The sequence below is a fragment of the Balaenoptera borealis genome (genome assembly GCF_965194805.1).
Source record: "Balaenoptera borealis genome assembly, chromosome: 6".
Taxonomy (NCBI): domain Eukaryota; kingdom Metazoa; phylum Chordata; class Mammalia; order Artiodactyla; family Balaenopteridae; genus Balaenoptera; species Balaenoptera borealis.
The window spans coordinates 28128605-28150360 of NC_138863.1; the positions used below are offsets into that span (position 1 = coordinate 28128605).

General features: G+C 43.1%; 1 protein-coding gene across 12 annotated transcripts in view; it reads left to right on the forward strand.

The window, feature by feature from the left end:
* PLEKHM3 (pleckstrin homology domain containing M3) overlaps positions 1 to 21756 on the forward strand; it is a 190999-nt gene that overhangs the window by 12928 nt on the left and 156315 nt on the right. For 11 of the 12 annotated variants that reach the window (XM_082396364.1, XM_082396362.1, XM_082396361.1 and 8 more), the window contains exon 2: positions 11302 to 12221. In XM_082396364.1, coding sequence (XP_082252490.1) covers positions 11621 to 12221 — 601 coding nt within the window. In that variant the 5' untranslated portion in view covers positions 11302 to 11620. Of the gene's footprint in view, positions 1 to 168; positions 293 to 11301; positions 12222 to 21756 lie in introns of all 12 variants that reach the window. The other variant, XM_082396360.1, reaches the window with a different exon arrangement.

The window sequence follows — 21756 nt, forward strand, 5'->3', positions numbered from 1 at the left end:
AATAATGGTACCCACTTTACACATGATGAGGCTTAGAGATATAAAGTACTGAGCAATGTACCTGGCACAAAATATGCTTTTGGTAGTTATTATAATATAATATATTATAGTATAATAATATAATTATTATAATATAAGATAATATAATTATTATCATCATCATTTCAGAAGGAACAGGCAGCATGCAGTGTAAGTTGTGGAGGCAGTACCAAAGCCATTCTCTGGACATTTCAAGAAAGAGCTGACTATTTTAGGGTGAGGAATCACAGAAAGCTTGTGGAAGAGGCGGCAGGTAAGCTTGAAGAGTGGATAGAATTTCAGTAGGTAGAGGTGGGGAGACGGTGCCTCAGAGGTAACTGTAAGCAAGGATTTGGAGTTGGGAAAGCCTAAAATTTGAGCAGTAGCATCCCAGTTTGGAGGAAAAGAATGTCTTATGGAAGGGAAGCGGGAAGTTGGACAGGCAAGCTAGTCCAAGACTGTGAAAGGCCTAGAGTGTCAGGTTAGAGAGTTGGGCCCTGTTGTCAGTGGGAGCTGCATTGAAGGGTTTTATTTGCTACCGTCTCCCCAGTACCTCAGACAGCACCCAACCCATAGTGAGCAGTCAGCAAATAATTGTTGAGTGAACAACTGAGTGTGGCTTTAGACAAGTTGAGCTTCATTTTGCCAGATGGTAAGCCAGATAAAAATGTCCTACAGAAAGTTGGGGACATGGGACCAGAGTCCCATGGAGACTGAAGGTGGAAATTTGGGAGGTGTGAGCATGGAGGTAATTATGGGGCTAAACTGACCCGAGGAGTACGTGCGGCTGTAGTCAGAGAAGAGAGCTGAGGTGATGCCCCTATTTGATGAGCAGATCAGGAAGGAAAGGAGGAAGATGGAACAGAGAAGGAGAGGGTAGAAACGAGAGGAAAACAGAGCGCGGTGCCCATGAAACCTGGGGAGGAAAGGTTTGAGGAGGGGCCGGTTGACATGCTCGAGGCGGGTCAGGGCTTTGCAGTGCCCTAGTGGCAGTATAGAGGGGAGGTTCCTGGATAGGGTGGAAGGGAGTTCAGTCAGGTGGGGCCTTGTGCCAGGCTGTAAGGTATCGGTGGGCACAGCACACTCTGAGACATTTCTTTTTTCTTTTCACGGTTAATAATTACTGGTATTTGCTTTTTGAGCAGGTCTTTAAACAGACAGTGTGCCCAAATTGTGTACTGTATATAATCTGATTCCAATTAAACATTAGATAAAAACACACCTAACTATTTAGTTCTGAGATCATGACTGATTTTTATTTTCTTGTCCATATCTGTCAGTATTTTCCAGAGTTTTTAATGTGTTTATTACCTTCATAACTGGGAAAAACACTATAAAATTGTATTTCTAAATGGTATGTTCCGTAGGTATTGCCTGGCAATACACTTCTCATTTATTGAAACTTAGATAAATGTAGCCATTTAATGTTCCTCAGGCCTATGAAGATGGGATTCCGTTTGTGTTTCTAGCTGTCTTTCTCCTCTGAAAGAACCCCTGAACTCTTCTTATGAGGTCCACAGAGGCACCATTTCCTTATCTGCTGCTCTTGGCTTGCCGGTGCTCCATCAGCATGCTTACATTGCAACATGTCTTTATGACAAAGCACCATGACAAAGCATAACCTCCTGTAGCCTGATAATCCAGAAGCATCCTTACTAGGGTCATATTCTCTTGTGGTGGAGCCTTTACATTATGTAGCTCTCAGAAAATTTACAGTCAGCTGTGGCCTTAACCAAAGTGAAGACCGTGTGAGAGCCACATGTGCTGACCATTCTTATAATCACCCTTGTTTCTCATGTTTGAAAATGAATTGGCAGAAACTGTTTATCCTAGGTGTCTTTGGTATTGCATTTTTCTCCATAGTCCAGCTGCTTCTAAAACGACATGGCGCCAGACACCCTCTTGAGCACGCATTAGCATTACGTTCTGAATACAAGCCATTTAGTCAAGTGGGAGGAAGTCAGCGATTTTACCATCCAGCTTGGGAGAAAGTGGCATCTCTGTGTGGGCCAGGCTGGTATTATTACTCATATCTGCTTCTACTTGTGTGTGGAAGGACTGCTGTATTCATCCTGCTAATTAGCCTTGCCTAATGAGCATGTAAACAGCAGATTTCCTTGTTAGGAAACAGTAATACACTGATTCTGCATCCTGTTAACATTTTGATGCATGCATGGGATTCTTTGGATTGAGCTTTTATGACAACACTGACAAATGGACCTCCGTTTCTCAATCTGTTACACTGGGGAAATAATCCTTTTTACAGAAAGAGTATTCTTTATAAAAATAAAATAAAGTGTCTGTAGATCATTGAGTTTGGCTGAAAAGTAGGGCGTTATAAATAGTTGGCTGCTGACTTGGCTGTTGTTGGGCTGACATATCTTTCCAGGGAAAGACAGGAGCAGGTGGTTCTTGAATGGGTGAGGTCCAGTGGAGGGCTCCATAATTATATAGCAGTTTACATTTTTTGTTTTTAAAGGAGTATTGTTTGTTTGGTTTTTTTAAAATTTATTTATTTTTGGCTGTGTTGGGTCTTCGTTTCTGTGCGAGGGCTTTCTCTAGTTGCGGCAAGCGGGGGCCACTCTTCATCGCGGTGTGCGGGCCTCTCACTATCACGGCCTCTCTTGTTGCGGAGCACAGGCTCCAGACGCGCAGGCTCAGTAGTTGTGGCTCACGGGCCCAGCTGCTCCGCGGCATGTGGGATCTTCCCAGCCCAGGGCTCGAACCCGTGTCCCCTGCATTGGCAGGCAGATTCTCAACCACTGCACCACCAGGGAAGCCCAGTTTACATTTTTTTAAAGGTATGTTGGAACAGCTACCTGGTGAATGAGCCACATGTGAAGCAATTTGATATTAGCAATGTTGTTGGATACAGGTAGCTGAGTAAGGTACCCAGAGGTTTAATGGTTTGCCAGAGGCCGCCCAGCACGTGTGTGGTTGAGCCAGATTTAGAACACAGTTCTAATTAGCTCCTGATTTCCACTTTTTGTGTGGAGGCAAACCACACTGCACCCACACGGTGATTTCACTCAGTTCACTTTGTCAGAGGAAAGTCCTGTTCATATTTTGACCTGTCTGAATATGTTATTATTATTTTTTTAATTTATTTATTTTATTTATTTTTGGCTGCATTGGGTCTTTTTTTTTTGCATTGGGTCTTCATTGCTGCATGCGGGCTTCTCATTGCGGTGGCTTCACTTGTTGCAGAGCAGGGGCTCTAGGCACGCAGGCTTCAGTAGTTGCGGCACACAGGCTCAGTAGTTGTGGCTCGCAGGCTCTAGAGTGCAGGCTCAGTAGTTGTGGTGCACAGGCTTAGTTGCTCCGCAGCATGTGGGATCTTCCCGGACCAGGGATCGAACCCATGTCCCCTGCATTGGCAGGCAGATTCTTAACCACTGCGCCACCAGGGAAGCCCATGTTGTTATTATTTTTTAATTAATTAATTTCAAAACCAAATGAGGCAAGCTAGTAAGGGGTGTTCATTTATGGAGACTAAACTTCGCATTAGACCCTTGTATTGTAGTGAATTTGAGGCCTATACATCCTAGGGAAAAGATAAATTCCAAAAGGAGAAAGGTTGGATAATGGAGCCCCAAAAGATGAAGACATAGAGATTATATAGGAGGGTCAGTAAGGCATCATGCCTGCTGTCAAGTAGCTTGGAGTGTAGAGTGGGATGGAGAGAAATTGTTCATCATTACAGTACATTGTGGCAAACCCGGGGTGTTCCGAGAGCCTGAGCAATTCGGAAGGCTCCCCAGCTTGGGCCAAAACATGGAGGAGTAAAATGTTGGTTAGGAACGACAAACTGGAGAGGTGGATAGGTCATGAAGGGCGATGAATGTCATGCAAAGGAGTAACAATGTATTCTTTCAACGTGTGTCTATCTAGTGCCTTTTGTGTGTGTGTGTCAGGCATTCTGTATGTACTTGGGATACATTAGTGAACAAAATAAGCATCAATTCCTGCCCTCGAGGAGCTTATACTTTAGTGGGGTGAGAGAAACACTAGACATTAAATAATAAGTAAATTGAGTGGTTTGTTAGAAGATGGTAGATGCATAAGGAAGAAGGGTCCAGCCAGGTGATCAAGGTTAACGTGAGCAGTAGTAAGTCATGTTGATAGTATCTACTCTTGTTATGATATGATGAGAATGGCACTTTACCTCTGTAGTTTTTCTCCCCCAAATATACAGCCCTAGTCTTAACATGAGAAAAGATTAAACAAATCCCAGTTGAGAGACAGTCTATAAAATACCTGACCAGCACTCCTCAAAACTGTCAAAGTCATCAAAAACAAGTAAAGTCTGAGAAACCGTCACAGCCAAGAGAACGCTAAAGAGACGTGACAGCTAAATGCCATGTGGTATCCTGGATAGGATCCTTGAACAGGAAAAGGATATTAGGGAGAAGTTGAGGAAATCTGAACAAAGTATGAACTTTAGTTAACAATAATGTATCAATATTGGTTCATTAATTGTGACAAATGTACCACATTAATGCAAGATGTTACATAGAGGAAACTGTGTGTGGGGTATATGGGAGCTCATTGTACTGTCTTTGCAATAATTCTTTAAATCTAAAACTGTTCTAAAATTAAAAGATTATTAAAAAAAAATAAAAAACAGAGTAAAGGGGATCAGAAGTCCAGGGCAGAGACACATGTCATAATTTAAAATAGGGTGGTCAGGGGAGGCCTCATTGAGAAGGTGACATGAACAGTCACTTAAAGAGAGAGTTCACCATGTTGGTATTAGGAACCAATGCAAAGACCCTGAGGTGAAAACATGTCTGCAAGTTGGAGAACCGGCAGGGCAGCTGGTGTGGAAGGGAGGGTAGGGGGTAAGGAGAGTATGAGGTCATAGAGGAAAAGGTGATGGAACCCATCAGGTGAGGGCTTTTAGGCTGTTGTTATTCATGTGCTATACCGTGTGCCGGGAACCATGCCATGCATTGTCCTATTTAATTCTCTCAACTATTTTAGGAGAGAGGTATTATTAACTTGCTGATTTTGCAAATGAGAAAACTGAGATTAGGAAGTGACTTACTGAAGTCCCATTCCTGGTAATTGATGGAGCTGCCATTCCTTTCTTCCTCCTGAGACCCAAAGTTGTCACTCCTGACTTCTTCCTCCTCTCCTCAGGGGGCTGGACTAGATCTTCTAGGCCAGGAATTGGCAAACCACAGCCCGCTGGAAAATCTGGCCCTCTGCTTGTTTTTTGGTTGTTTGTTTTAAGTCGTGGTAAAAAACATACAATTTACCATCTAATCATTTTAAGGTCAGTAGTGTTTATATTCACATTGCTGTGAAACAGATCTCCAGAACTTTTCATCTTGCAAATCTGAAACTCTATACCCATTAAACAGTAACTCCCTTTTCCCTCCTCCCCTCCAGCCCTGGTAACCTCCATTCTACCTTTTTATTTCCATGAATATGACTTCTTAATATACATTGAATCATGCAGTATTTCTTTTTGTAACTGGTTTATTTTACTTAGTATGATGTCCTCGAGGTTCATTCATGTTGTAGCATGTGACAGGATTTCCTTCCTCTCAAAGGCTGAATAATATTCCATTGTATGGATATACCATATTTTGGTTATCTGCCTGTTTTGTAAATAAAGCTTTATCAGAACACAGACATGTCCATTCATTTCCATGTTGTCTATGGCAATTTACCCCACTACAGCCGTAGACCTGAGTAGTTGCAAAAGTGACTGTGTGGCCTACAAAGCCTAAACTGTTTATTACTGGTTCTTTACAGAAAATGTTTGCTGAGCCCTGTTTTACTGGGGAGACTCTGAAGGGTTAAGAGAAACGATGTGGAGGCTGCTTTAGAAGGAGGAAGACAAGAGGCAGGAAGACCCTGCTGCCTTTGTTGGGTGACAGAGACATGGGTATGGGACTTGCCCTCGAGAAGCTTATAGTGTAATTGAGGGAAAAAGACAGTCTGCAAAGTTGACTTGTTTAGTGATGCTTTAGATATTTGGTGAAGGGAGAGATCCGAAAGGACTGAGTCTCAGGAAAGACTTCATAGAGGGTTGGGATTTGGGATGGGATGGGATGGATTGGATTGCTAGAGTGTGGAGGAGTGCATCAGCCTTCTCACCACACCTTAACAGATGAGTAAGACATTGGAGGCATTTAGAGCAGTGTCTAAATAGTAAGTGCTCTCTAGAATGTAAGTTCCACAAGGGTAGGATTTATGTCTGTCTTGTTCACTGTCGTATCACCAGTGCCTAGAACACAGTAACTGCTTCAGTAAATGTTTATGGAATGAATAAATCACTGCAACTCTCAAATTCTTCTTAGCTATTTAATTCGTACTGTGAAAATACAGGCAAAGGGCTGGATCTCTCACATTGGTCTGTTAATTCATTTATTACACTAAAGAGTAATTTTTTTTGGCTGTTGTTAAAGCAGTACCTCTATTGTTTATTGCTAGAGATAATCATTATGTGGTAAGAGGAATGTAAGTCAGGTACTAACAACAAAAGAAAAAGGGGGAAAAGAAAACAATGTCATGATTCTAAAGATAACCACTCAAAAATAATTCATTCATTTATTCAACAAATATTTATTGAACTGCAACTGTGTTTAGGGGGTCCATGGTGAACAAAATTGACAGTTGCTGCATAAGGGGATATTGACACCAAAACTAGTAATTACAAATGTGATGTGTATAACTTACAGAAGTGCTGGTGCCCTTCTGAACCAAGGCCCTTCTGTCCTTAAACAAGTACATTTAACCTAGTCTGGGACACCAGAGAATGCTTCCCTAAGGAAGTGGTTAAGTCCTGATTATTGTTTGCTGTGTGGCAAACTACTCTGAAATTTAGTGTCTGAAAACAATTTATTATCTCTCATGGTTCTGGGCTAACTGGACTCAGCTGGAAAATTCTCACCTGGGAATCTCTTATGATACTGACTGGGGCTGGAATCACTGGAGAGCTCAACTGGGCTGTCATTCAAGATGGCTTCTTCCCTCACATGTCTGGTGCCTCTGTGCTGTAGCATGTGGCCTCTCCCTCCAGCAGAGTAGCCTGGACTTTCTATATAATCAGCTTAGAGCTCCAAGAGACGGGAAGAGGAAGCCACCAGGCCAGTCAAAGGCTGCACCCCCAATGGGCACAGCATTATTTCTGCCACACTCTACTGATCAAAACATCACAAGCTTTGCCCCGATTCATGGGAGTGGAAAAGTAAACTCACTTCTTGATGGGGAAGTAGCAAGTTCTCATTGCCGAAAAGCACGTGGGATAGGAGATATTGTTGTGGCCCTCTTTAGAGAATACAGGTCTGTCACTTGATGTTAGATTGGACCCTGAAGGATGATTAGGTATTGATGCGATGGGCAAAAGAGTCCAGGAGGGAGTAACCCCTCCAGCGACGGGAACAGCCCGTGGGCAGGCCTGGAGATCAAAATGGTAAACCTTGAAGGAGGAACTGAAAGGCCTTTGTGACTAAGTGGAGGAATGAGGGGAGGAAGAGTGGCATGGAAATGCTGGGGCACACAGTGAAGAGTAGAGTATGGTTTTGAAGGGTAAATGCATATTTACATTAGAAAGCAAAGAGAATAGCTGTGTAGGTTCCAGACAGGAGCGATGGAAAGCACTAACAGTGAAATTCCTAGAATAGGAAGAACAGATTAGCCCAGAGGACTTGGGGTGGACTTGGGGGTGGTTCAGGGAAATCTTACCCCAAATTACATAGCTAGGATGAGACAGAATTAGGATTTGGACCTAGCTCTGACTCTAGATCCACTAGATTGCTTGCTATTTCTCCACTACATTGCTTACCACACTGCCTATGGAAAGTCATTTTATATAATAAACTTGAAAATCCCTTGCTAACCAAAAGGTGATTTACTCTTCCTAATTTCTTCCAAGCCATCCAGGCAAATACCTTCTAAGTTTTCTAGACTCAGCTCAGAGGGCACCTCCTTTTGAAGGCCTTCTTAATCTCTCCCTCACCTTTGCTGGCAAGTGACCCCTCCCTCCTTCCCCCACCAAATCTGTTTCCGTCCTCTATCAAGGCAGTTTTTTGGACTTATTTTCTTAGGCTCATCATGATAGACTGTGAGCCTCTTTAGGGCAAGGACTGTTATCTTATTCATCCTTCCATCTTCAGCATCTTGGACCTGTCGTGACCTTAATAGATGGTAGACGAGTGGTTTCCAGAATCCCTTGTTAAACAGCATTGAAATGGTTCTCAAGTTGAATTGTTACTGCCCTTAATGAGGATTAAATGAGGCATTGCATAGGGAAGTGTCCCTGGGACTTCTTACTTTCTGTGGACCTCAGTGTCCCCTCCGTGAAAGGTTGGGGTTGAGAGGATGATCTCGAAGGTCCCGTCCTTGTCTAACAGTCTACAATCTGAGAAGGCAGTGTGATGGAGAGTTCCACAAGCCCGCAGTGCTGGCTGTCAGTGGTTATATGCTCCTAGCCAGCCTGTGAATACCAAAGCAGGGAGCACAAAGAGTATATTCCTAGACATTTTGATTTAATAAAAAAAGAAAGAAAGAAAGAATCAGTTTGAAGGTATTTACTCTCTTTAGTATGATTAAAGACTGAATTTTAAGAACTAGGTAAGAAAAGGAATATTCATAATAGAATCTTAGCTGAATAACTTGGTGCTCTGCACCTTGGTGCCTCTTCTATAAAATGGGAAACTCATATTGTATTATGTTCATTTAAAATTTTAGTAAATAAAGAACTAGAAGTTTTAAGATTTATTATGTATTTCTTTTTCTTAGCGTCTGGTGTACAAGACAAAACTGAAAAATTCCAAGTTTCAAAATGACAGAAGTAGTGAAACTCTGCTATAGGATTCAAGAGACTCAAGGCTTAGCATAGACACGGCAAATGAAGCCATGTTTGCAGCTAGAAAAATATTATAACTGATCTTATCGCCAAAAATCAATCTGTGCCTTGCTTCATGAATGCTAACATAATAAATATGAAAATGTAAAAAGTAGACAAGTTCACAGTCATTACCACTTTATAAGAGGTTAGCCACCAAGTTCCTGTGACCTGCAAACCTTCTTGATACATTTAAAATAAAGGGCTGTATATAGTAGTTTTACTTAAACACATTAAGCAATGTAGATTGGTGCTGTTGATTTAAATGTAGTGATTTAATGACCTAAGTGCTAAAAATGATTTTAATTAACCACAGAAATTGTGCAGTTTTAAAGAAGAAAGCACATTTATGTACCTTTGCAGCAACTTGCAAAGGTGTTGCTAATTGCCTAGTTTTACCTGCTTGTAAGTAGTTAAGGAAAACAAAGCTTACCTAGTTGTTTTGTTTCTTTGTTCGTTTTTTTGGTAAAGATACAAAGGTGTATGTTGAGCACATGAAGTGTGGCTAGTGTGACTGAGGAACTTTATTTGATTCTTAATCAGTTTAAATTTATTTATTTATTTATTTATTTTCTAAATTTTAAAAAAATATTTATTTATTTTTTTGGCAGTGTTGGGTCTTCGTTGCCGTGCATGGGCCTTCCCTAGCTGCGGCGAGCAGGGGCTACTCTTCATTGAGGTGCAAAGGCTTCTCATTGCAGTGGCTTCTCTTGTTGCGCAGCATGGGCTCTAGGCGCGCAGGCTTCAGTAGTTGTGGCATGCGGGTTCAGTAGTTGTGGCTCATGGGCTTTGGAGCGCAGGCTCAGTAGTTGTGGCGCACAGGCTTAGTTGCTCCGCAGCGTGTGGGATCTTCCTGGACCAGGGCTCGAACCCGTGTCCCCTGCATTGGCAGGTGGCTTCTTAACCACTGCATCACCAGGGAAGCCGAGTAAATTTAAATGTAAATGGCCATGTGTGGCTAGTGTCTACCATACTGGACAGCATCACTGTTCTCGTTTGGCCTGGCCTTGGAGATCTAGCATTTCCCAGACAGTGTGGTTAGTGTTAGGATTCTTTCTGCCCAGCCCCAAGGCTGGACCTACTCATAGGCCAATCCTCAAAGCCTCAGGGAGTTTGGATCCTGAAGCCTTTTTGCAAGATGACTGGAAGAATTGTGAAGTCCAGAGTCATCATCAGGCATTACATAATCTAACCTTAGGAAACACAGCACAAGAACATTCAGGTTAATGAAAGGGCCATTCTCCCTCTCTACTTCCCCCTTGCACCTTTGAGCCTGACAAACCATCAGTGCTTTCAAGGTTTGTGACAGGACTCATGCATTTATGACTTTCAGACTGATAACGATATAAGTGCAGTCACAGAATTCCTCGTCTCTTTGGCTAACTCTTTTAGGTCAGTATCACAGAGGTTTGCCGGGGCAGTCTTTTCACAGCTGCTCTCAAAGGCTTCTCTGTGTGAGTAAAAGCTGCTGACCTTAATTCCCCTTATCAAGAGTCCCACCCTGCTCTGTGTAAGTTCTAATACAATGTAGTGATGTGTACTCTTTTTTTTTTTTTTTTTAAGATTTTAAATTGTATTTATTTGTTTATTTGACTGCATTGGGTCTTCGTTGCTGCACGCTGGCTTTCTCTAGTTGCGGCAAGCTGGGGCTACTCTTCATTGCGGTGCGCGGGGTTCTCCTTGCAGTGGCTTCTCTTGCTGCGGAGCACGGGCTCTAGGCACGTGGGCTTCAGTAGTTGTGGCATGCAGGTTCAGTAGTTGTGGCATGCAGGTTCAGTAGTTGTGGCACGTGGGCTCCGGAGTGCAGGCTCAGTAGTTGTGGCCCACGGGCTTAGTTGCGCCACAGCATGTGAGATCTTACCAGACCGGGGATCGAACCCGTGTCGCCACATTGGCAGGCGGATTCTTATCCACTGTGCCACCAGGGTAGTCCCAGTGATGTGTACTCTTGACAGTGGAACTTCTCTGTAGGTGTTGTCCATGTTTGGGCATGACTGCCATGGAAGAGATGTAAAGATGAGGAAGTAAGAGGGCAGATTTATGTATATAGAATACAATGGGGCTTCCCTGGTGGTGCAGTGGTTGAGAGTCTGCCTGCCAATGCAGGGGACACGGGTTCGAGCCCTGGTCTGGGAGGATCCCACATGCCGCGGAGCAACTAGGCCCGTGAGCCACAGTTACTGAGCCTGCGCGTCTGGAGCCTGTGCTCCGCAACAAGAGAGGCCGCGATAGTGAGAGGCCCGTGCACCGCGATGAAGAGTGGCCCCCGCTTGCCACAACTAGAGAAAGCCCTCGCACAGAAACGAAGACCCAACACAGCCATAAATAAATAAATAAATAAATAATTAAAAAAAAAAAAAGAATACAATGATATAGAATACAATGAACTATGTGCCAATGTTGTTCTTTTCATTTTCTTTCAGGAAATTAAAGATGGTGGTGACATTGCCTTGACAAGCACTTCCTGTTGTCTTTACAGAGGTCTCACTGCAGAATAATCTCAAAGGAATGTTTGTCTCCCAGTACCTTTGTTGATGATTGTTGTCATCTAGCAGATGCTTTTAATGTCCCAGAAAACATCAACCACCCTTGTGCTTGACCTGCTCTGGGCAGCTGAATGAAAGTTCCTTCCAGTTGTTTCCAGAACTCTGTTGCCCAGAACACCTCTCTTCGTCGGGTGAATGTTCATGAAGCCCTTTCCTGAACCAGCTTAGGAGGCTTAGGCCTCTTGGAGCCTGTGACATGGAAGCTTTGGAAGTGGATGATATCAGCCCAGCCCTGGAAGTTACTGAGGATTTCTTTAGTACTTTTGATAGTAAGCTAGAAAAGGCTGTGCAGCAAGCAGAGGTTTATGGGATTCAGGAAGTCCCTGAACTGGTGGGGCATGAGGTCCTCAGTAACATAGACAACGGTGCCATCAGAAATGTCTCCTCCCTGGGCAAGGGAGGCATGATCTGGGACCATTGTAAGACCAGGTTCTTAGAAACCAAAGCTCAAAATGTCTTCCCTGCCAAAGAACAGTTTATGGTCCAGAAAGGGACAACCCCAGATAATCTGTCCTGGATGGAACAAAAGGAAGCTTCAACCTTTGAGTTTTTCAACATCTGTCAGCGTCGGAGGGACAGACCTCGTTCTGTGAATGACTTATTGGATGAGACCTCTACTTTTAAGCCCGGCCATGCTCGATCGAGGTCCGATGTTACCCAGGTGGACTGGCGGGTGGTCCTCAAAACCACGCCTCTGCAGCAGCAGCAACAACCACCTCTTCAGGGCCCTCACTTCACCAGGCCGTCTTTCCTGTTGTCCTCATCAGACAAGGTAGAAGATGCTCAAGGAAATATGGGTATGTTTTTATATCTGACTGCAATTAAACAATTGTTGATTTTCCTTTGTCTATCTTGCATCTACCTCATGAGACTCTTACTCTCCATTGTCCATGTCTGGCTTTGCCTACTTAAGCCCCCTCTTCCATTTACCTTTGCACTTACCTTACCTGAAGTCTACAGTCTTCTTCCTCCTAGGAGGAACTGAGTGAAAAGATGACTGCGGTTAATTCTCCTTTCCTAATCTTGTATGTTAGAATCAGAATATTCTCATGATTAATGTAGTACTTTCCTTTGAACATTGTATGATACCACTTATTCACATTGGTAGATGTTGATCAGCTCGTACCTTGGCCATAGTCTTGTGATATGAAGGATTAAAAGATGTGTGAAGACACAGTCCCTGCCCTAAAGAACTTCTCATTAGGTTGAGGGGATCAGACACTCCCAGAGACTCACGAAGGCGCCCAGTGGTGAGAGAAAGGAGGTGCTCAACTGAAATGCCTGGGAGGGAACTTTTGTTTTACTTTATATTGTTGGAATTTTTTTTAAAAAATGAGTGAGTGGCAGCAATTGTCAGAGGATAGAGGAAGGGGAAGACATTCTGGGCTGGGCTTGTCAGGAAGGGCTTGTGAGACGTGGTGGAACTTGAGCTGGACCTTGAAGGACACTAAGTTGCAGAAAGAGAGTCACAGTTGGAGGACACTCGGTCAGGATTATGGTGTGGACCAAGGGGGAGACAAGGAGACCAGGCTGACCCTTGAGGAGACCAAAGGATCTCATGGCGGTCGTGGGAGGAAACGTTTGGAGAGGTTGGTTAGGACCTCATGGTGCAGGGCCCTGATTTCTTTTTTCCTTGTACTTTATACACACACACGCACACATGCACATGAATATGTACTCATGTACTCACACATGAACTTCCTCTTCTGTGAGACATGACAAACCATCCCTCTGTTTCCCCCAGCATTTTTCTTCACCATAACCTCATTTATACAGGCTATCCATTTTTCTTACTGATGATTCTTCAGTTACCCTGCTTAACCTCTTAATTTAGATGGCTTCTGCTTAATTAACTGGGGATACTATTTTACGTACTTAACTGCTATTTTAGCATTTCTTCAATCTCTATCATTGCTTGCTACTCCACTGATACATTTAACATTGTATTTTATTTACTTATTTTACATTAAATTTTAATTAATAACATTTAGTTTGTAAGTATAACTCGAGGCAAGGATATGGTATAGTATGTCCATTAAGGAAATGCAGTCTTCCTGCCTATGAGGTGCTACATTATTTTCACACCCAGTTCAAATCTATCCTTTTAAAATACTCTTTTTCCCCCACTCAAATTTATGACTTGTAATTCCTCATCTTCTCTCCTAGACTTTCACCAGTCCTCTGTAACATCTAGCCAAATGGTGATCATGAGAGTAAAAAGAAAAGGACATTATAAAGCACAGGGCTTGGTAACTGGCTAGACATTAGGGGATAAACAAGTTGCTGCGACCTCAGTGCCTGGCAGAATGAGACCTTTGCCTTGGGCTCACGTACAAACAGTTGTGCTCATTGATTAGCAAACAACCTCAGTTTTTGTTTGGTTTCTTGGAGTTCACATAGATTTTTTTCTTTTTAATCACTAAACCACTGTAACCATTCTAAATCCCTGGCATAAACCAAGTTAAGAGGATGTCGTATTTCCAATTTTATTTTTTCCAATCTTGTTTGGATTGTAAATGCAAGAACCAGCCTTCCTTGGGTTCTCTAAAGGAAGCTAAAGAAAGAACCTTCCTTAGCTTCCCTCTTGAGGATATGACAGACCATGATTATTACTTTTTAATTCTCAATTTAAAAAAGTTTGAGTATTATGTTGAAATATATGTACTGAGTGGTATTTTGAAAACTAAACTGTAACCAGTGGCCTTTGCAAGTATTGATATAATATAACCTGGCCCCCTTTTGGTCATCCACGGGATACGCATCCTATCTGGAAATAATAAGGTTGGGGAAATGGCCTGCCAAGTGTCTGACACCTGCTCCGTCTGGCGTACTCTGGAGAGCAGGAGAGAGAAATCTTGTTCCTGTTGTTCACTAGGTAAAGGGCAGGGGCAAGCAGGGCCCACGGGCTGCCCACTCTTGGGCTGGGGGTGGAGAGGAGCTCTAGGTTCATGGCTGGTCACCCACTCTGCCAACTGTAATTTTCACGGCGTTTGGGAGAGGTGAGGAAGTGCCAACACCCACGTGCATACTAGTCAAGATCAGCCAAGATCTCTGAGTGAAGTTCACTTTAAAACCTTTGAAAGTAGCCATCCAAACTGAAGAAAGGCTTATTGTCTCTCCTGAAGGCATATGCCAAAAGCAGAGGGAGGCGGTATGGTATCTTGGCCAGAGCTGTAGCTGAGGACCCAGGGGTCAGGATCTGAGGATCTGGGGTCAGGCCAGATCTGGGGTCAGGCCAGATCTCTTCCTTTAGCTTCAGACTCACGTATCCGGCTGTCTGGTGAACACCTCTGCTGGAGTGTCCCACAGGCACTTCAAATTCAGTGTCCAGAAAGGGCCCGTCATCCTCACATCCTCCACTCTAGCTGTTCTAAAAATTAACAAGGGTTAATGAGAGGCTAAGGGCTCCTCAGAAGAAATAAAATGTAGTCAAATGGGTCTCCTTTGAGGAGGGCAACTTGGTGTTTTTTTGTGTGTGTGCATCCCAGGAAGAGCACCTTTACTAAACAACAGGAAACAAAACGTGCCAGGAATCTGACCAAATACACAAAGCAGCAGGTGAGATTCCTGATGGGAAAGAATGACTCCCCATGGAACATAAATAGATCCCCTCAAAGTACATATATTTCACCCGAGGGTGTACATACATATGTAATATATTAAAAGAAACTTGGTTTCTACCACGAGAAGTTACTCAGCAACAATAAATCAACGTCGCACCTGAGACAGGGAAGTGCGGGCACTGCAGCCACGTTGTAAACCAAGGCGCACCTCCGTCCTGCACACGCCTCCCCTCTGTGCGCTGTGCACACTTGCTGGCTGGGGGCTTCTCTCTGCCCCTCCCCCCGGGCCCAGCAGATCCAGTGTTTGTAGAAGAGCGAGTCAGGGAAGAAAGGTGGCCTTGTGGTCTCGGAGCCCACCCTGCAGAGCCCAGGAGCTGGCTGTAGGGGAGAGGCAAACACCCGAGGCCACCGCCACCTGCCTGGAGGGCCGCCTCGGCTCTGGGGTGAAGGGAAGCGCTTGGGACCCCAGCAATGGCACGGCAGTGCGCCTGGTTTTCAACAAAGAGTGTGTATCTGGGGTCTGCCCGGGGCCCTCCAGACCTTTGTAGTTTGGCCAGCGGGGGCTTCTCCTAGAATCAAATGGCTTTTGGGAGGGGAGTAGAGTTTCCAGAGTCACCAGGGCTCAGCCCTGTGAGTGTGTGTATGTGCGTGTGCACACGCCCGCATACACACGTGCTTCAGTGGAGGTCAGCAAGTTGCAAACAGGTGTTCTACAGGGGCGCGCTCAAATAGTGTCTGCTTTGGGGTCAGTTTGTCACTGCGTTCTGAGTGTCCCCATGCCAAAGTGGATTTGTTCAAAAGATGCCGGTTGCTAGAGGCTACAGATACAGAAGACTCGTTACACACTGGGGTGTGCAACCCTCTCAGGGCGTGGCACAGAGTTTTAGTAACAAAACAAACAGAAGAAATGCACGGGAACCCTCTCCTCACTGTAAAGCCCTTTCCTGGCACCACAGGCAGATGGGGAAAGGCTATCAGGGTTTTGTGTCTAGCCCTGTCACTGTCTTACTTATGGGCTTTATTACTTTGTAGTCTTGTGTTTTCTCCAGTTGATTTTTATTTTTTTCTGGATCCTCTTTCTGAGGTCCCCTGACAAGCTTAAAGACTTAAACCAGGAGTGGTTCTTCTTCTCGCCCGCAGCTTCCTCCTCTTTTGCCACCCTCATTCCCTCCCTTTCCTTCCATAACGACAAGCCCAAGGGTCTTCTTCATTAGGTAGGGCCTCTGTGTCTTCTGCCTCGTTTGGCAATGATTAACTAGGCTTGTGAACCTTACTGAGGATAAATGGTGCTTTGGGTATAAAGCAAACCAGATTTTGGCATATTGAGGGCAGTGGGTAGCTGGGGTATAGTAAGAGTTGTTTGGCTAATGGGCAAGCCTGTCTGAAGAAGGCCTTCTGGTCAGACAAAGTAACATATTGGTTAAAAAAATGACTATAAACCTAGACTGTTAGAATTTCATTCCTTGTTTCAGTACTTACTAGCTGTGTAACATAGGGCAGGTTTCTTAATCTCTCTGAGCCTTAATTTTTTTTAGGGGGGCCATAAAGTGTGGAATAATAGTAGTACTTACCTCAATATCTTGTGAGCATTAAATGGGTTAAAAGATCTAAAGTGCTTCTTAGAACCATGTTTGGCACACAGTAAACAATAGATGTCTTAAACATTTAATAATATTATTATTACTATTACAATTGAATTTGGAAGTCATCCATGAGAAGCAAAGTGATACTACCAATCACTCCTAGTTTTCCCTGGCATAGTCAGTTTCATAAAATGGCCTCGTAATAAATATTTCTTGAATTGGCCTTCCTGCACTGTACTTTCTCATAGCTGTTAACTGGTTTGTTAATGGGAAGTAAACCATCCATGCCCTCTCTCATACTGATTTGTCATCAACTGTCTACTGTCTTCTACACCAGAGTTTATGGTCACTGAGGAAGGGATTGTTTCTTATGCATTGCATTATCCTCAGTACCTAATACAGTGCTCTGAATGTTCATACATCCTGAAAACATTTTCTTACACCTGAGATGAATGTGTTTCTGATCAAAATCAAGCTGATAAATTAAGAACATTAGTTCTTTAGCTGGTTTATGTCCTTCTAGAAAAAGAACAACTCCACCCTCTTTTCTGAGGGCCTTGCACCATCATCTAGCACCTCATAGCTTGCACATCCTCTCTGTGAAGTTCTTTAGCAGCAGGAAATGAAGATTTGCTTTCATCTCAAAGGCTGCTGGGCACTGTCCTTGTGAGAAGAGAGAATCAAACAGAGACGGCTTGTAAAGTAGCCCCTAGCGTTGGAAGAATGGTGCCCTGGCCTTGGAGGAGTCTCCAGATACCATCTCAGACTCTGGGGTCGCACAGGCATGGTTACGATTACCCTTTGTAGAGGAATCTGACTGCTGTTTGGTGAGCACAAAGCCTGGGGAGATAATTGTGGTGCGCCCTTTAGTCTTTCTGAAGTTGGCAGTCACGTGAGGTAATTTTTTGCATCCCTCCTCAACTTTTCCCTGTTCCCTGATAGTGTTTCTTTACAGAAGGCTATTGCTTTGGAGTTGAAGATCACTTCTTTCCTAGGTTTTTGGTATATATGAGAGCAGAACACATCAAAGAGATTCACAGCCTACTTGTTACTATCAAAGCCAACATCCGAGCACCTGGTGTGTTCATCCTCAGGATAAGTGAGAGAGCCCAGGTGGAAAGAGAAGGGAAAAAATAACAATAACAGCAACAGACACTTAGTTCACTATTTTAAGTGCTGTGCAGATAGCAGCTTATTTAATTCCTATAACACTCCTGTGATATAGGTATTTTTATTGAGCCCTTTTTAAGGATGAGGACACTGAGAGCTTAAGTAACGTGCTTCCCGTCCCCCAGCTACTAACGAGTGGGTCCTCGGTTTGGACCCGGGCACCCTTTCTTCAGACTCCATGCTCTTAACCACTAAGCTGGAGCTGGACCCCTACTTTGGAAGCCAGTCGTTCTCAGTCCCCAGAACCCTCCACTATAGAAGCCTTGTTGGCAGTCAGTCCCTGTGGGAGTAAAGGGTAGGAAGTGGTGTGGAGGGAACAGACCTGGGTGATAACGTTCATCAACTAAAATTACTCCCTCAGGGAATCACTGGTTAGGAAAACTGAGACCCACCCAAGCAGTCTAGCTAAGCAAGGATTGTTTCCTGCCTTTAACACATTTACCACATGAACAGTGCAGAGCTGGTCACAGTCCTTTAGGGGACCCATGAATCTGCAAGAGGAAGACTGTAACTTTGCCTTTCATACTCTTGAGTGTTATCCATACAGAAAAGCGTAAGTGAACCGACCCCTCTGGGTTTGTGACCACGGAAAGAAGGCTTCAGAGTTTTGCCCCATCTTTGGCTTCCTTCTTCAGTCTTACTCAGAAGCCTGTGAATGCACTCTAGAGATTTCATTGCCTCAGGAAGACAGACTATGCTAAGTGCTAGGGTACTGCCAGTGGATCCTACTAGGTGGATGGAGTATAGCTTGAATCCAATGTAGTTAAGACTACCTGCATTACCTGAGGATAGAATAGTCCTAACAAAAGGGTTAGGTTGTAAACTGATGGGGAAGGAGTAGATCTAAGGCGAGATGGCAACAGCAGTTCTTTTTTATTTTTTTCAGCTTTGTTGAAGTATAATTGACAAAATTGTACGATATTTTAGACGTGCATCATGATGATTTGATATATGTATACATTATGAAAGGATGTACCCGTCCATTAAATAACACATCCATCACCTCATTTCAAAGGCAGCTATTTCTAGAGAACCTCAGGTAGGTGGTGGAGACCAAAGCTTCCTCAGCGCCAGCTCCCTTGCTCCTGCCATCCCAGGGTCTGCCATGCCCTAGGCAGCTGTAGCAAGGTGTGACTGGGAACTAGCCCTGAGGGAGGAGTCTGATCCCATAACCAAAATGGCTCCTTTTTAGTCCTAGCACTAATCTTCATTCTATACAGACATGCTCCTGACTAGTATCTGTCTTAACCCTTTCCCCCTTTGCACCGCTGCTACCCTGTTCTTGTTCACTAAATAATGATACAGCCAGAGGCAGCAGGGAATTTCCTGTGGGATAAAAAAGATGGGGTCCTAACACGATAGAATTACAATCCAAATATAAACATATATTAAGGTAAGAACATAAAACGCCATAAGAACATGTGGACACTAGATATGTTATCAATATGAAAAATAGTTATACACACACTCTCTCTCTCTCTCTTTCATCCCTCTAAGTATATACACACGGTAGAGGAAGGTGAGGCTATATGGAAAGAACACTCATCAAGGACTTGCAAGCATTGTATCGTAGCTCTACCCCTAACTCACCATGTAGGTTTGGAAAAATCACTTGTCTACTGCCTTTGGTTTGTAAACCCGTGAAGCAGGTTAAATTATCTCTATAATCTTTCCCAACTCTAAAATGAGATTATTCTAGGATGTCGTTGAACTGACCTTGACTTATGGTTGTGTGGGAGCCAATTACTATAGTCAGAGAGGTAATGGAAGGTCATGATGGGAATATAGGTATGGTTGAAATTAGTTAACACAGAAGGATTTCCACGTGCCTTGTAACTCCACTTCTGGATGAACTGCTGTTGCAATTTTTCAAATAAAAAAGTTTTAGAAGAACTCCTTGGCATTAGCTATGGAGCTCTGAAACTCAGCAGACTGCCCGAATCTGACTGACTTTTCCCTCCCTGTGTTCACATTTTCATCTGCTTGGTAAGGGTAGTGGTCAACTGGGCTTTTGTTTCAGTCGGTTTCACTCTCTGGTGACCTGGTACCATCCCTCTGCCTGTTTTTCTTGTGCTGAGTACTTTAGGAGAAGGTCTCAAGCAGAGTTTTTCTGTAGGGCTAGAAAAACCGTGGCAGTATGGTTTCTTTATCTGGAGTTCTATGTTACTCTGTTTTGATTCCCTTTTTCCCCATCTTTCACTAGAGAAAAAAAAAAAAAAAGAAAGAAAGCCAAATTTGGGACTTATACTAAAATGACTGCTTTTTCAATTATGATGTTTCTCAAAAGACTTGGAGCCAGTAGAGGTGGGAATATTCCTACGGGCTTAGAACAAGTGAGGTCACCAGGACATGGGCTCTGCTGAATTTATGATTCACCCTTCAGCAAGGTTAGTCAGTGCAAAGAAGTTGCTAAAATAGGTCACAGAAAGTTGATTTTATATGGTTGTATAGTTTCCATTGGTTATATTTTTCGGAAACCCAACATGCCTCATTGCCAGCCCGCATCCTGATTCCTAACAAATGTATATGGGAACTCTGAAAATGAAATGTCTGGCATTTTTTTGCGGTTGTTCTGTTAATGTGTTTTATCTTTCTTGGCTAAGGAGAACTATAGTTACTAATTTCACAAACTGCTAGAGTTACTTCCTTAAAACACAGATCTTTTGGTGCTACTCTGTTCTCAAAAATGAATCATGGTTCCCCATTGTTTACAAAATCAAGTGTAAATTTTCTAAAGCATCCAGATATCTTTCCCATCTTTCCAAGCTTATCACCTGCACCTTTCTTCACCCCATCTGTGTGCTAGTTTTGAATGTGCCTTGTGCGTTCAATCTCCTGGGACTTTGCTCATGATGTCTCTTCACCCACAATACCTTCTCTGTCTTCTTCACTTTTCAAAATCCTCCATTTTCTTTCAAGGACCAGTTCAAATGCCACATCATCCCTGAGACCTTTCCATATTTTTCCATTTTTTAAAAAAATTGAAGTATAAGTAACTTACAATATTATATTAACTTGAGGTACACAACATACCTATTTTCTATTTTTATAGATTATGCTCTGTATAAAGTTATTATAAAACATTGGCTATATCTCCTGTACCATGCATCACATTCTTGTAACTTATTTATTTTATACGTGGTAGTTCGTACCTCCTAATCCTTCTAATTCACCTATTTTGCTCCTCCTCTGACCCCTTTCCCCTCTGATAACCACTGGTTTGTTCTCTGTGTTTCTTGTGGTTTTTTTAAATTAAAATTTTTTTTTTCTCTTATTTTATGTTTCCATAGCACATTTTATTCTGCCGCGCATTATAGGTAATTGCTTGTACATTCATCTCCCACACTAGGTTAGCAGTTCTTTGATAAAATGAATTGTATTGTAGACAACTTTCTATCATATCGTGTATGAGCATATGCAAGGTGTTTGGTTGAACTCTATGTATTGATGCTTGGAAAATCAGGACAGCACAGTTTTATTTGCTTGTTTCCAGAATGAAAATGGCCTCTCTTTCATTTTTCCGTACCTAAAGCTTGAGTCAAGTTGAATGAAGCTTATTAGTATTAATACTGTCAATAAGAGCTATCACTTAATGAGAGTTAACTTTATGCCCAGACCTGTGCTAAGAAGTATTCATCCATTATCTTATTTAATATTAATAATAGTTTAATATGTTAGACTAAGAGATTAATATTTTGCTGATTTTTCAAAGGAGGAAGCCAAGCCTTAGAGAAGGTAACCTCACCCAAGGCCATCTGGCTAGTATGTGGTGGAGCTAGGATCCCAAGCCAAGCCCATTCTGGAGGCCACACATAACCACGCTCTAATACTGCCTCTCAAGTCTGAGGAAGCTTAGGCCTCATCCCCTCCACCACAGATAAAGCACAGTGTCATCTAGATTGAAAGTCTGGAGGTTGGAGTTCCACTCTCAACTTGCACACTCTGTGGTATAACCTTGGCCAAGACATTTTGTTTCCTGGAACCTCTTTCCAAATCTGTTAAATCAGTTAGAATGC